General features: G+C 43.8%; 1 protein-coding gene across 1 annotated transcript in view; it reads right to left on the reverse strand.

The window, feature by feature from the left end:
* The window catches only part of LOC147747918 (rab GTPase-activating protein 1-like), a 1,062,456-nt gene that overhangs the window by 117,279 nt on the left and 928,323 nt on the right, over nucleotides 1-16,854 (reverse strand). The window contains exon 17 of the mRNA XM_086926396.1: nucleotides 15,284-15,358. Coding sequence (XP_086782522.1) covers nucleotides 15,284-15,358 — 75 coding nt within the window. The remainder of the gene's footprint in view (nucleotides 1-15,283; nucleotides 15,359-16,854) is intronic.

Consider the following 16,854-nt stretch of genomic DNA (forward strand, 5'->3'; position numbering starts at 1 on the left):
AGGAGCACTGGTAAGGCTGAAAGGGAGCACAGCTATAATGCGTGTGGCCCAAAGTTAACTGGGGATAGCACCTGTGGGTGGGCAGGAATTTGAAAGCAGGCACCCTGCAAGTCCAGAGCAACCAACAAGGGACTAGGGCAGAAAGAACCTAAGCTAATGTGAGCATCTTCTTCCTAAGGAAGAAATTGATAGGGCACAGGTCTACATTAGGGCAGAGGCCTGCGTCTCTCTTAAGCACCATAAAGTACTGGAAATAGCAACTATGGCCTATGGCTGGCACACTCTCGAAGGCTCCCTTGGCCAAAAGAGCACTGTATTTCCTGACGGAGCAAGGAGAGGTGGTCCTCTGTCAACCAATCTGAGGATGGCGGCATGGGCAGAGTGAATTCCATAAAGTGACACCCATTGAACGAACAAGTTTCTTACCTTCAGAAACGCCTTATTTGGTAGAGACATGATCTACCCGTAGATTCCTTACATTTGAATTTCTCAGACCTCAGACTGGGTCCGGAAGATTTATCTTCAAGCAATTTCCATGCGCCGGTAGGTGGCATAAGTCAGCTCCACTTCTCCGCCCCGGTTCTTTTTTACGGTGTATAGTTTGACCTTAAGAACTAGGGGAGCTACAGTACCTTTTTTAGCTTGTGATACTAGACATCCATGATATTGGCATTGGAAAGAGCGGATTATAATAAAGATCCACCTGGATGTACTCACAAGACGATCCCTATTGGTGACGTCACATACTGATAACATTTGGAATCAGTTTCAGGTCGTACATGTCCTGTTGCACTTTGAGTAAGCCCTGACGTAGTTCCCGTGGCACTAGGGGCACGAAACGCGTTGGTTGTGCCGGTTTTTATGACAAAACTACGCTAATAAAGAGAAGAATTTTGGAAAAACATATGTTTTCTGACTGACTTCAATCAGAGTGCACCTTCCTCTCTTGTGGACATTTTCTATAATTGACATCCCCGAGCAGCGGATGCGGGGAGCAGCTGCACTCATGCGAAATATTTGAAACTGGTGGAACTTAATGTGCTTAACCTTGGTCTGCTGCTGTGTGCTTTCTTGTCTTTTCTTAGTAAGGGAACGTGTCCGGGAGGATTGTAAGACCTGGTACCATATGCCCAAGTCTATTTATGGTAGATCGGCCATTTTTAAGATGGTCACGCTCCCCCGTTTACTATATCATTTGTAAAAGCGCTTATCCGATTCCTTCCAGGTGGTTCCGACAGGTTAACGTGGCCTTGGGGCAGTTCTTATGGGCAGGAGGGGTGGTGCCGTTCTACGTACCGCGGGGGCTGGCGACATCAGACATCCAGTCATACTATATGGCCTCGCATCTGCTTGTGTTAAATGAGTGGTGGTACGGGGATAGGGCAGACCCTGCTTATGCAGTTGAGCGGCGGTGTATGGGGGATTTTACTTTGCGTACTATATTGTATTCGACGCCGCTACACAACTCCTTGCCGTCCGCTACGACTGTCAGATTCCAGATAAGGAGGCAGGCTCTTCGGAGGATGGGGTGGTGGAATAAGCAGACGAGGGAGACCCCCCTATGGAATAATGGATGACTGCCACAATTGGCTACTCTGTCTGGGTTTCAGGGCTGGGACAGTATTGGCATTTCTACTCAGGGGGTTATAATGCGGGGACCGGTTCTGAAGTCCTTTCAGGATCTCCAGCAGGAATTTCAGATGCCGAACACTCAATTTTATAGATACCTTCAGTTCCGGCATGCTATCTCCCCTAACTTGGAGCGGTTACAGTCACTTGCTCAGTTTAGCCCAATTGAGGCAAAGGTATTTATGGGGGATCTCCAGGACCTTAGGATATCTAAAATGTATCAATCCCTAGTTACACATAACTCCTCTACACTACAGAAGCTTAGAGAGACCTGGGAAGGTGATGAAGGCCCACTGAACGAGGAGGACTGGAAGGAGGCATTGGCCTCTCCGAGGGGGGGGGGGCTGCCTATAGCGGTGCTCCTGTGTCTAATCCAGTTCAAATACCTTCACCGGGTATATTTCACTACGGTTAGATTGTGAAAGGCGGGATTGGTGGCCTCCCCTGTGGGCCTTAGATGCGAACGGGAGGAGGGAACTCTGACGCATACGATCTGGCATTGCTCTGCTCTGGCTCGATTTTGGAGGGGTGTCATGGCCTGCCTTTCGGAAGTATTGGGTTGGGATCTTCCTCGCTCGCCGAAGCTGGTACTCCATATTATGGAAGATACGGGGGGCAACATATACAAACGTCATCTTATGGTACTGGGATATACCCTGGTCAAGAGAGACATTGCAAAGTCATGGAGGGCGCCAGCAATCATCGGCCTGATCAGATTTGTAACATTCTAATCATGGGTATTGAACGTGTACATATACACAGAGGAGATGACAAAACTAAAGTTACACCATAAGGAAAGTTTGTGGATTAATTATCTACAAACTGTACAATATGGCTTAAATGTGGACCCTGAATGGTATACCACTTTGGAATGTTAGTTATGCAACTTATCATTCTAAGATCCCACCTGATCTTAATAATGTGACATTTAGAATATGGCCTCCGAAATGTAAATTTTTGGGGGATGTCCGTTATCTATCTCTTATTTCTCCAAGAGCCCACCTGTACATACTAATGTGATATTTGAGTTTACAGGTTGTGACAGTATGTTACATAATGCCACATAATGCTTTGCTTCACTTGGTGTGATAAATCTTTTTGTGTTCTCTTGATGCCTATCTTTGATCAAATTATTTCTATTTTAAATTTTGAATTCTGATATTGTCTGATTACTCTTTTCTCTCCCCAGACTTATATATGGAACATGTTGAAAAAGTATCTGGGTACATCATGCTGGAGTGGAAAGTGTTGGTGATTTTGATGCTCACCCACTTGGTTTTCCAGTCTTCAAACCTTGGTAAAAAAAATGTTGTCGGATTCTTTCTTTACTAGTGATTGAGAGAATGAGATAGAATGGCCGAGGATCTGTGTCTATGATGATGCTAAAATAAAGCATGTCTCCTCTACATGGGATTTCGGGATAAAAAAAAATCAGTTTACGTGATTTAGAAACTGACACTGTCAATTCATATCATCTAACATGAAGTTATTTTCAATACGGGAGTTGTAGTAAAATGGTGTGGAACACTGATGTATAGATGGGGTTGTGTGTGTGTTTGAGTCTCACCCTCTTTTTTTTATTGTTTGGGATGCTTATTGGCTTTGACGCGCACTTAAGCGTCTTTTTGAAAAGTAAAGTTTGGACATATTCAGTATAGGTAATAGATTCTGCTCGCCTCTAATCATAAGAGTTTTTATTTCTGTTTCTCATCTTTGATGTTAGGATTATAAGATGAGACTTGTCTGCTAATATGTGGTTGGCTCAGTACGGGTAACCGTCTATGTGATGTGATCAATTGGCTATGCCTATGTAGCGATTAATTGGGCATGACAACATAACTTTTATTTATAATATAGCCCTGATGGGATTTCATAATGTTAGAATTTTGTATCCATGCAAGTAAATAACTGACGCAGTTACCCTATAATATTCCACCTCTTGCTGTGCAGGAGGTCTAATACAATGGCAAGGTACACTGCCATAAGGATGGAGCTATGTGGGTGTTTTGAGCCTCTACTTTTCAGGTTGTTTGTGATTTGATCGGGTCACTGTAGAACTGTATATAGGACTATAGCCTTTAATTCGTCCTTATTTATATGTTTGAAGTTGACAAACCATTAAATTAGTCCTAGTTTCTTTATATTGTGATTTATAATTTGAGGGATTTGGTACTTTTTATGTTTGTTCTTTCTTTCCCTGTTGGTTGTCTATACAGGGTGGCCGCTTTCACCAATCAATATTTTCCAGTCCAGGTTTTCATGTTAGATTGAAAGAGGATTGGATGTTTTTTTAATTCATGTACACAAATAACTGGCTGAGCTGCCAGGTGTTGCGATTTTGACGGCCTATTTGCTTTAAATGCACATACACTTGGGCTGTTCATCAAGGAGGTCTATTTGGGAACACTCTTTCTTTAAAGGAGTATTACCGTTAAGGGCTGTTAGGATTCTTATGAGTTTTAGCAGTTATTATGGCTGCATATTTATTAGGTGGTGTTCATATATTTTTTCTTTTTATCTTCTTTATTTCTTTGCATGTGGCTTATAGCTACTTTGCTTAATGATGCGACTGCAATCTAGAAATGTAAGTACCGAACCTTTTACTATATGCAGGAAGGCTATCATCTCCACAGAACGGGGGGTCTCTTGCTTTTTTGAGTTATGGGATTGCTTTTACCTTAACTGTTACTGTTTCTGCTGTAGTGGGCCTGCTGTCAGATGCTTTGCCATAAAAAGGATTTAACAAAATGAGGCAGGTCTATTCCACATGATGCTTTGATTGCATTTATGGTGGGATATCGGACTGGCATCATATTTTTGGTATTTATTCTTGTTGATATCTACTCGTAGTGACTTGTACGGTTTCCTTTATTTGGATGTTGACTTTATGGATTTTGCAGATTTTCCTGCACTAATTGGATATAATTGGTACGGAGGTATATGGGGATTCTCTCAGTATTGTGTCATTTATTACATATATGTTTATGAAATATGAGGCAAGGAAACATGGAAAAATTGTAATGTCAACTTAGGGTGTCTATAACAATTATTTATTTTTTGATTACCCACTGGGTCAATACTTAACGTGAGTGAAATTGGTCAGGACAGTACTGGTATTAATGTGATGGGGAACTTTAGCATTGAATTTGGACATTATGTTTTTAGGATTGAAATCTAGATGGTGCATAACTAGGGCTCCTGGTTTTCCGTTTTTACGGATATTTACTTATAAATACAGACGGAAAACAAGTTTTCCTTTATCTGTATTTATATGTAAAAACGGGAAAATACTAGTACATTTTGTTCTGCTGCAATCTGGTGTCTCCCCCTCCTTAGAGGGTTAAGAGGTGTCAGCCCAGGCTGAGACACCTTCCCGGGCAGGCACGGAGCTGCCAGCCGCACCCGAGCACTTCACAGGTCTTTGAAAGACCATTTACAGAGATGCGGCAGGGTGCTGGGCCACGTTTGTCGCAGAGATGAACGTCGAGAGAAGAGACAAACCCCTCCCAGCAAGTTAGTTAAACAAAGCATCTGGCAAAAAGAACGGCTCACACAGAGAATGCAGAGAGCTCAATTGCAAAGCTTTATGCTGATAGATTTAAGAGGGCCAAACCCGCTCTACTCCCCTCATTATCATTGGGGGTAGGGATGTGAGAATTCTATTTGACTGGAGCTCAGTGACTCCTCTTAGAAGACTGTTCTGTTTAGGCGCTACACAGCAAGACCTCCTTTGCACACACACTAGTGTCACTCTCAGTCTCTTGTGTAATTCTAGTGCTTGAAAGCTACTAGAACCCGAAGATTTTGGAGCGCTTTACCTGACGACAATCACATTACGCATGACAGTTATTCATTTTTTGTAGGCACAGGGAGATCAATTGACTTGCCCAGATCTAAGGATGTTGAGCAGGCGCTGAGCCTCGAACCTCGTTCTAAGTTCCAAAGTAGGCAGTTTTGGCTGTTATACCACATCCCCTCCCTGATATTCAGAGAGGATTATTGCACAAACTGCGAGACACTCTACTCTAAATATAATTTTACAAATTCTTGCACAATCTGATTGCACCCTCCCCAACATATCGCTTCTTGTCTTTTATTCGGTCTGATCTTCCTTCCCCAAGAATTCTTGTATTTGTAGTGTTTAATGTCTTCCGTATTCTACCGGCCAAGTGGGCCCGCCGGATATAGCCATTAGAAAAGCCTCGAGCTAGTTAGCAATTATAATTTGAAATCATGTTCTGGAAGTTTTCATGTACACATTTCATGCTTTTTGGCAATCGTCAGAGAGAAGTATTGCTATCTTTTTGGAGGGAGGATCCCAGTATGTTGTTTTCAGTGGTCGAAGTGGGGTACAAAAAAGTAGGAACCTGTGGGAGTTTGAATCAGACGGCGGGAATTTCCAGAGGAATGGGTCAATGAGTGGAGCCAAAGGGGTGGCCAGAAAGAGCAAAACATCCCAGTTTTTAGTATTTGTTTGGGATTTCAGTGACCAGTTCCAGCTTATTACATTATTTAATTCAACCAATGGATACACATGTTTAAGGTTTAACCCCTTCGCTGCTCATGACGAGCTCAGCTCGTCATGCAGTACACTGGTCGTGTGCTCATGACGAGCTGAGCTCGTCATGAACAATGGGATTTCAAAATGATGAGCACTGGGGGGAAATTCCCTTAGCATTGATGTGGTTAATATGAGTTATCGACATTAAAATACATTCACAAACAGGGATACGTTTCTAATCAAAGAATGTCCCAAATAAGCTTAACAATGGAATCACAAGCCATATGTCTCTGAGCCATGCAGTTTCTATCATCAGCACTTCTCCAATTTTCCACAAAAGCAGTTAAACATGAATGGCAAAATATCCTAGTTTGCAAATGTTTTCCACATAATTAGGCTCTGCCATATTTGCCACATAATACATCATCTGCTGTATAATCTGACGATTTTAACAAAAAAATGTGTTTGTAGTTCAAACAGATCAAAAGTTACAAAAAATGTGACTTGTGTTGCTGCAAAGGAGAGGGCCCTTTGCAAAGGTTGACTGGTCACCGTTCTCACTGCTGCATTTGTATGTTACACTGGTACAGATGAGGCAAAATCTTTGCAGAGACTGTTAATATGTGTAAAGATGTCAAAATAATAAAGTATCAAAAAACGTACAGCATTTATTTAATTTATTTATTTAATTTCTTGTATCGCGCAGGACTCAACCCCGTAAGGGGTATCTCCGCGCTTTGTTCGCCGTGGATAACAGACTTCAGTGCTTCTGCTGGAAAGCTATAGAGGGATTATATTTCTTGGAACCGAAGTGCTTTTAAGGTTTTCCTAAAGGAGAGGTGGTTGGTGATTTGTCTGAGACTGATGGGAAGTTTGTTCCACAGAGTCGGTCCTATAAGTGATAGGGCACGACCCCCTTGTCTGGTCTTCTTAATTAATGGAGTTTCCAGTAGAAGTTGGTTGCTAGATCGTAGAAGACGATCCGGTTTGTATAAATGAAATTTTTGAGTAAGATATTTGGGGCCATCTCCAAAGAGGCATTTGTGCACTGTACAACAAATTTTAAATTTAATACGTTGCTGTATCGGTAGCCAATAGAGCTCCCTCAAGAGGGGTTTAGCCGGAGATCTTGTGGGGGCATTAATAATTAATCGAGCCGCCGTGTTTTGGACCACCTGCAATCGGTTCAATGCATCCTCATTAGCTGATATTAAAAGGCCGTTGCAGTAATCTAACCGACTTATCACCAAGGCCTGTACAAGGGTCTTTCTGTGGATGTCAGGTAGAAGAGGGAAGACTCGCCTCAACAGACCAATTGTTCGAAAACATGCTCCTGTAATAAAATTTGCATGCTCCTTTAGGGTTAGATTCTGGTCAAGCTTTACTCCCAGATTTTTGACTGACGGCTTTGGGCAGGGTACAGGTCCTAGATCTAAGGGCCACCAGTCGGGAGACCAAAGTATACTGGCTTTCCCAAAAAGCATTACCTCGGTCTTCCCGACATTGCACTGGAGGCAGTTGGAAGCCATCCAGTTGGACACTGCTCTCATGCCCTCTGCAAAGTTGTTCTTAACGTCAGAAGTAAGAGAGTGGAAAGGAAAGAGGAGTTGGGTGTCATCGGCGTATGACACCGGTGTGAACCCATACTCTCTCACAATCTCAGCGAGGGGGGCCATGTACACATTAAATAATGTGGGGCTTAGGCATGAGCCCTGTCGCACCCCCTTAGTGAGCAACCTAGAGGTGGAGCGATAGGGGCCCAAGCTGACAGATTGTGAGCGGCCGGAGAGGAAGCTCTCTAGCCAGGACAGTCCCACACCTCCAATACCCATCTTCTGCAAACGGCCAAGAAGAATGTCATGAGACACAGTATCAAAGGCGGCAGACAGGTCTAACAGCACCAGATTCATCGACCCTCCTTTATCCAGTGACATCTTGATGTTATCGGTCACGGAGAGGAGTGCAGATTCGGTGCTGTAGTTGGGCCTGAACCCAGATTGTGAAGGGTCCAGACCCCCTGTCGCCTCTATGAAACTGGAAACATGGATGTTTACATGCTTCTCGGCCAGTTTGCTCACGAAAAGGCAGCAAGGAGATGGGATGGAGGTTGGAAAGTTCTGATGCATGATGATACAGTCTTTTACTGCTGTATAATTTAGTTAACACTGCAACATAATTTTGTCCTCCATTGCTGCATAATTCCAGTGGCCACAAAGGAGGCAGCATGTGTTAAAAGTGCTTGTGCATGAAGCAGAGAGACCGTAACGTTTGCGAACTTAGTTTGGTGCACGTACAAATCCTGCACTACCACTGCTAAAACAAGGCCAATGGAGGTACCAATGGGTGAGGAATACTGGCCTCAAGGGTCCTGAGACCTCATTCACAGAGTCGCTGTTGCTCTAGGGTATGCTGCTTCATAGGCCTACCCGCAAGACTGGAGGTGAACGTCAGTATGGATTGTGGTGGACAGGCCTTCAAGGTTAACTCACACTTGCCACTGCTAGGGCCAACCTGCTGATGCTAAGACACCAGGGTTTCTAAGGTCTGGCGTGGCATTCTAAGGTCTAGCATGGGAATGTGCTCCCTCAGGAGAGTGGTCTGTTGGACTAGGCATGACGGCTGAGCCTGGTTCCCCAGTTCCATATTCAGCAGCTCTGGCCATAGTGCCACATCCTCTCCCCACTGAACACCATACTAACCCACTGAGAGAAAATTGCAGTGCCTTCAGCTACAACCCAATTGTGCCCCGCTATAAACTCCTGGATGGGACTCAATTCAAATTATGCACTACACAAGAGTAATATGCTGTCTGAAAAAAAAAAAGTAACAACATCCTGGAAAAAGCAAACACTCATAAGGAGTTCAAGATTAAGTAAAGCATATGAAATGTAAGCAGGAACAACAAGGTTACCTTAACGCTTTTACACTAATTATTCAGAAATCAATGAGTGTTTTTGTCTGAAAAGTTAATGACATGATTACAGGGCCCGGAAAGGACCCGTTACAATGTCCATTGGTTATATACTTACAAAATGGAAGCAGTATAGTGGAAACATCATTTGTAATTATTTAATGCACATGCACTCTGTGTTGTTTAATGACACATTTAATTTTGCTTCATGCAGCCTGCCTGTTGGAATGCAACAAACATTTTAAGATATTATGAAAGTGTTTTCGATTCAAGAAGTGTTACAAGAAGCTTGCTAGTCTCCCTGGAACATGCTATGGGCAGACAAAGGAGTAATAAACAAAAAAGTTCAATGCAATAAGTCTTGCATTTACCTGAGTTTAAGCTATTGGCATGGTAAATGACAATGCCTTTTATTTATATATATTTTTTTAAACAGATAAATAAAAGGCATTGTCATTTACAATGCCAATAGCTTAAACTAGCGTAAATGCGAGACCTATTGCATTGCAAATGATTGTTCTCCTCTGCACACACAAAACATCAATCCTCATAGTAAAAGCCAGTGACAGCTGTAGCGCTGGTGGGGCACAATTGGGTTGCAGCTGAAGGCAGTGTGAGTTTCTCTCAGTGGGGCAGTACGGTGTTCAGTGGGAGAAAGGATGTGGCATTCTGCCAATGACAGAAACTGCAAGTCTCTGAGACAAATGGCTTGTGATAGCACATTTAAGCATATTTGGGACATTTTGCAAAAGGCAAAGTTTTCAAATGAATGTATAGTGTTGACCAATAACAACTGAGCGCATGTGTGCATTGTCAATTTAAATAAATGTGGAAAAATATTAGCTGTAGCGTCGTCTTTTGCTTGTGGCAAAAATAAATGTGGATAAATACAGAAAAAATGCCCGAAAAATAAATATGGATAAATACAGACGGAAATGGCAAAAAAATAAATACCATAAAACCGGGAGCCCTATGTATAACCATGTCTGCTCGACATCGGTTGGAAAGGATTCGAACTTGTTTGGAGCTTCTGCCTTCTGCTTTATTTAATCTCAACTGTGGAATTTGGCAAGCCATATCTCTCTATTTTGGCCTTCTGGCCGTTACGAGATCATCCTTGGACTCTTACCACTGGAAACTGCTTTTTCTCTTGTTTTTATTCTCTTTTCTGCTGATTCTGTTGCTGATTTGTTCTTGGAACGCATCTCCACTGGTGCTATTGGTCACACTGAATGCTTGCTCAATATTCCTTACATATTTTCTGGGATTAGAGTTTCTTTCGTAGTACAGGATTGATTCTTGCTTTTCTCCTTGTATACATTGCTTTAAGTCTGGAGACAGTATCCAGTGAAAAGTACTAGCTAATACTCTTTCCCCCTTTCTTTGAATCATTTTCTGGTATCGTTTTGTTTGCATTGCTGTTTGATACTGTATCTTTTAGCTTTGTGATTTAGAATTTTCTTTGTTTGCGTTTTTCCGTTCCCTTTTTCTCTAGCCCTGAAGAAGCAGAGATAAGATTGCATGAAACACCTGTTGGCTACGTCAGTACTAAAACTACTGGCTACTCTTGTGTTAAGGTTTCTTCAGTGCCATAATGGTTATGTTTTATTACAGTTTAATAATTTCACTTGGGTTATCCTAAGTCCTAAGTCCTTCAATGTTGTACAAACTTGTTGACAAAACCTTAGAGCTGTCATTACTGACTTGTATATGTTAACTGTTGTTAGATACATTGCCATGATATTGATTGCATGTATAAACAACAAAATGTAGTACTATTAGACCAACAACATTTTCCTGTGGTTTATATCTTTATTGTATTTTCATGTTAACTCCCCACTGCCCTCATTGTATTTAATTGTCTAGGGAGTTATGTTTGGTAAACATGTGCAGGGACGCCCACGTTGCTGCCTGACAGATGTCCAGGACTGGAACCCCACGTGCCTAAACAGGAAAATGTTGTTGGTCTAATATTACTACGTTTTGTTGTTTATACATGCAATCAATATCATGGCAATGTATCCTGCCCTCATTGTATTCAATTGTCTAGGGAGTTATGTTTGGTAAACATGTGCAGGGACGCCCACGTTGCTGCCTGACAGATGTCCAGGACTGGAACCCCCCACATGCCTAAACAGTGGTAGTAGCCTTAGTTGTAGGGGAATGAGCCCTTAAGCCCTCAGGAGGCTGCTTCTTTGCCAGAGCGTAACAAATCTTGGTGCAGATGACGACCCACCCGGAGATGGTCCTCTCCTGTACTGCCGGACACTTCTTCGCTCTAACATACCCCACGAAGAGTTGGTTGTTCACCCAGAATTCTTTCGTGAGGTAAAGGTAGAACCACAACTCTCTTTTTGGGTCCTGGCGGTGGAGTTGTTCCTCTTCTTTAAAGGGATGCAGAGGAGCATGAAAAGTGGACAAGGTGACAGATTGTCCCACATGGAAAGGCGTAACCACTTTTGAGAGAAAAGAGGCCCTAGTGTGTAGGACCAACTTGTTAGAGAATATGTTCAAGAAGGGAGTCTTGGATGACAAAGCCTGCAGCTCACTCACCCTTCTGGCAGCGGTAATTGCCACTAAAAAGGCTGTTTTGATGGTAAGCAGCCAGAGAGGACAATTATGCAAGGGCTCGAAAGAAGCACACGAGGAAGGTGAGAATCAAATTGAGATCCCACTGAGGCATAAAGAAAGGGGCATGTGGAAACATATGTACAAGGCGGGCAGCATCAGGAAGGCAGACAAAGCCTGAAGATACCCTTTCAGGGTGCCCAGAGTAGAGCCCTGCTGGGCAAGGGTCAAATTCAAAAGCAACACATCAGAAAGGGATGCAGACAGAGGGTCAATGGACTATTCTGCACAAATGTGTGCCACAGGCAGGTGTATACAGTCTTGGTGGAGGGCCACCTGGCGGGCAAGATAAAATTGCAGACTTCGGGAGGGAGGTCAAAAGCTGTTAACTGTTGCTGCTCAATCTCCACGCAAGACGGCATAGAGTTGACAGGTTCTGGCGGAGGCCCCTCTCCTTCTGCTGCAGCAGAAGATCCTCCCGAAGGGGCAGCCTGATCAGAGGATTGATGCTCATTTGCAGAAGATCGGCATGCCAGACTCTACGTGCACAGCCAACGCGGAGCCACAAGGATGACTGGGGCCTAGTTCTTCCTGATCTTCTTGAGAACACTGAGCAGGTGTGGTATGGGCGGAAAGGATTACAAGAGGCCTGAGCTCCACTTGAGACAAAAAAGCTTCTATGAGCGAGAGCTGCCATGGAAACTCCAGTGCGCAAAACTGCTGACTTTACACGTTCTCTGTGAGGTGAACAGAGAAAACCAAGGATCTCCCCACTGTACAAAAAGACCTTGCGCCACCTCCAGATGGAGACGTCACTCGTGATCCGCTAGGTATTGACAGCAGAATGTGTCTGCCCTGGCGTTTAGGGAACTTGTCGGGTGTTGACCCACCAGGGAAATGCCCTGCTGTTCCAGCCACGTCCAAAAATGCAGCGCATCTTGACCAAGGGTCCACAACCCCACTCCGCCTTGTCTGTTGCAGTACCACATGGCAGTATTGTTGTCCATGAGTATTTGAACGAGCATTTCCTTATAGAAGGGTAGAAAGGATTTCAATGCCAAACAAACCGCTCAGAGCTCCAGCAAGTTCATGTGGAGTCCAGATTCAGCCGGAGACCAGAGTCCTCTGACGTCCACCCCTCCCAGATGGCCATCCCATCCCATGAGTAACGCATCTGTCACTACTGTAGGATCCGCTTGTGGAAGGGAGAGGGGTCTACCTCTGACCCAATCGCGGTTCATTATCCACCTCTCCAGGTCTCGTTCAGTTCCTTGTGAAATCAGGACCATGTCGGAGTGATTCCCCTGATGCTGTGCCCACTGGGACTTTAGGTCCCACTGCAGAGCTTGCATATGCCAGCAAACATGTGTTACCCGCAGGATGCAGTAGGCCCTGAGGTGAGGCTCACCGAAATCCAGGATAGAGGCTGAAACGTCGGCATCATACCTTACATATCTTGGACTCACTGTTTGGGAATATAGACCAGAAACTGCACAGTGTCAGAAATAGCTCCAATGAAAGGGAGCATCTGAGAGGGAGTCAGGTGTAACTTTGGCAAGTTGCTAGTGAATGCCTGTGAGTGAAGGAGGCCCGCCGAAGTCTGGAGGTGGGAGATGACTGTCTGGGGCGAGCAGGCATTCAACAGCCAATTGTTGAGGCAGGGGAAGACTAGGACCCCTGACCTCCGCAGGTATGCCATCACCTTGGTGAACACCCTAGGGGCGCTGGTAAGGCAAAAGGAGATCACAGAGGACTGATAATGCTTGTGGTCCACCATGAACCGCATGTAACACCTACGGGCAGGCAGGATGGGTATGTGAAAATAGATGTCCTATAAGTTTAGCGCTACGATCCAGTCTGCCGCATCAAGGGCAGACAGGACCTAAGCTAGTCTGAGTATTTTGAACTTCTCTTTTTCCAGGAAGATGTGGTGAAAGTGCAGGTCTATGATAGTACAGAGGACTTGGTCCTTTCTGAGCTCCAGAAAGTAGCAAGAATAGCAACCACAACCTACTTCTGATGCTGGCACCCTCTCGATGGCTCCTGTGGCCAAAATAGCCAGAATTTCCTGATCAAGCAAGGAGAAATGGTTCTCCATTAGCTGACGCTGAGAAGGTGGCATGGGTTGTGGGGACTTGAGCAGTGTCAACTCTAAAATGCCTCGTCCAAGGACTTAGACCGGCGTGGAGAAGTCTAAAAATGCTTTGACTTACTGTACTAGTGGGTCTCACCCGACGAATTTAACTGAGACCACGAGTGTTGGGAGTGGCTTCGTGAATGGTCCCAGGAACTTGCACATGACAGGACTCCTGAGAGTCGCAGGTTTATCAGACGTTGGGTGGTGAAGAGCTTGGGGGAACGTTCCCTTAGCACCTTTGGGCTCATAGCAGGGCAGTCCTCACAGGCCTTGGAGTTGTGCTGCAGCTCCAAGCACCACAAACAAGCCAAGTGTGGGTCTGTCACAGACAGTTGCCTTTGACACCACAGGGTTTAAATCCTGTTGATTTCTTGGGTGACATCCCTCGCACACCAGGAGAAAGTTTTCTCCCAAAAATCTTCAACAAAACGTTAAATTAACTGATTTCAGCGAGCGGGGGGTGGCGCCTATATAGGTACTGCGACAGTAACTTCTGGCGTGGCTGACGTAGAGCCTATCAACGCCACCTACCGGCTTGCAAGAGCACTGCTTGAAAATTTCTGGGTCCAGTCTGATGCCTGGAGAGAACTCTAAGTAAGGAATCGGCAGCTAAAAGTCTCTATCAGATATACATCAATAATCATGGCCCCAATGCCACTGTACCAATGGTAGTTGCGTCCCTGGGACTGGGTGTGAGTGTGTATAGTTATATTGTATGTCAATTTGTTGCTTGCCTTGATGAAAGGCCTTGAGTCTCCAAAACCAACAACATAAAGTGTCTTTTCCTGTAAGTGTTGTCTGATTACTTATAGGGCTAGATGTACTAAGGTATGTGTTTGAGATTACCAAATAGCAATTTTTTGCGATTCGATATTTGGTAATCACAAACAGTAATGTACAAATCTGTGTTTAGGATGCATTTTAAAAAGAGAAATTTAAAGTTTCTTATCATCTTAAAAAATGTTTTCACAAACATTCACAAAGAGGAAGCGGTCCCTTGGTGAATGTTTTGAGACCACATTTCACACATACCACTGTGATTTGGTATTAGGAAGGGTAGCCCTTAACACGCCCCTCCCTAAAACCAAATCGCAAACCTAATTTACGATCCGGTAACAGGTTACTGAATCACAAATTGGGCCTTTGGACATTAAAAAATGCTTTCTGCAGTCGCAAACGGTCCGATTGTGTGAACTGGTCATATGCGACCTCAAAAGATTTTTGTACATCTGGTCCATAGTTCCTTATACCTCTGGATATTAGGTATCGCCAAGCATAACATTATGCATTATTGCTCTTACTGGATATGCGACGAGAAAAGTAACTATGCATCAGCTGCAAATATCAGATTATAGAAGGGGCTTGTGGGAGCGCACTTTTGTGCCTCCGTTGATGGTGGTGGTTGCATAATGATATTGTCAGAGCATCCCAAGCTACTGCACTAAACATCTGAAATTGTGAGCATGTGCAACAGATGCTACACTCATAATGCTCTTGAAGATGGCAGTCTTGAACTTCTATTGTCAAATGTACTTACATGGAGCAACAAAACGGCAGCTAGGAACGACATCCCCTGGCAGTAGCCCAGCTCTTCGTCATACACCGAATATGCCTGGGAGATGAGACACAAGAGAAAAGTAAGATGCTGTGCAAGGAGCACAACCTACATATGTAAAGACACACATTCATAACACCAGCCTGCACGAAACGGAATATTGACGCAAGAGGTCATGGCTGAATGGCACACTCCGTTAACACTGTATTTACATTTTTTGGGGCACTTTTTAAAGCTTTCAGCCTCTTCAAAGCACTTTCTGCAAATACATGTAGAGAAATACAAAATAACCAGTGTAATTAAGGCCACTATTGCAAATACTGTAGAGGGTGAAGGTAGAACGTTAGGCGTAAGTAAGACAGTAAGTCGATCGTGCATATTGTTTAGTACTCCAACTCAGTCACGATTCAGAGAGTTTCGTAAATGATGAGATTCTCAACCCTGGCTCACTTGCACAAGTCCCAACTTACTGCAGCACCTAATGACATTAGTTGGTTGTTCTTTGGGAGTTATAAGGCTTTTGGAATTCTGTTTCTTTGATGCTTCTCATTTTTAGGTCGAAGCCTACCAGACAGCGCAGCTGTCGGTTTGATAAAGCCATCTTAGGGGTATTCAGAAATTTTACTTAGGAATGCATTCTGGCCATTGCTCCTCATTGGCTTTGTGGTTTGTAACTCATGTTTTCTTGCTTTCCATTTACTGGCTTTGTTTTAGGCTGCCTAACTTGAGTTACTACCTTTCCTTGCCCAAATCTTATTTACAGTATCCTTCTGAGTGCTCCCTTTCTGTAAACAGGCCTGTAAATCTTGCTCTTATCCAATCAGATTTGTTGTGCACTCAAAGACCGAGGTCAAATGCCAGGCACTGTTTTCCAAGGGCGCTTGTTTTCTTTTCTCTTTCTAACTTCAAAGTGAGAGGATTTATCTGCCAATCTTGCTGGATACAGGAGGTAAGAAAGAGGTTTTTTTTTAACACACGGCAACATTTAAATGAACTGTGCAAATATTTCTGAATATATTAGAATTAGGAACACAAATGTAGCACATTTTTTGTTATTTTTGAAGTGTGTTGGAAACGAATACTTTAATATAATCAACACAAATCATTACACTAGGTGATGCAATGTCCACACATTGTTAGTAAAACTGTATGTCTGTGCAAATGTAATGGTCATTGCAATTGAAAATGTGTTGTCTGTAATGGCAGATACTACTACACCATGAATACTCCTCCTCTCTATGCCACTCAACTCTACTCTGCACCACCACATACCACTGCACTCTACTCTGCACCACTCCATGCCACTGCAGTCTGCACCACTCTAATCTACACCACTGCACTCTAGGCCTTCCGACTCTACCCTGTACCACTCTACTCTATGCCGATGCATTCTTCGCCACTCTACTCTACACCACTGTACTCTTCGCCACTACACTCTACACCACTCCAGTCCAGGCCACACTAATCTACTCTGCACAATTCCACTCCTCACCACTGTACTCTACCCTAATACACTCTACACCAATGCATTTTACTCTGTAACACTCAACTCT

The sequence above is a fragment of the Lissotriton vulgaris genome, chromosome 1_1 (genome assembly GCF_964263255.1).
Source record: "Lissotriton vulgaris chromosome 1_1, aLisVul1.2, whole genome shotgun sequence".
NCBI classification, from domain to species: domain Eukaryota; kingdom Metazoa; phylum Chordata; class Amphibia; order Caudata; family Salamandridae; genus Lissotriton; species Lissotriton vulgaris.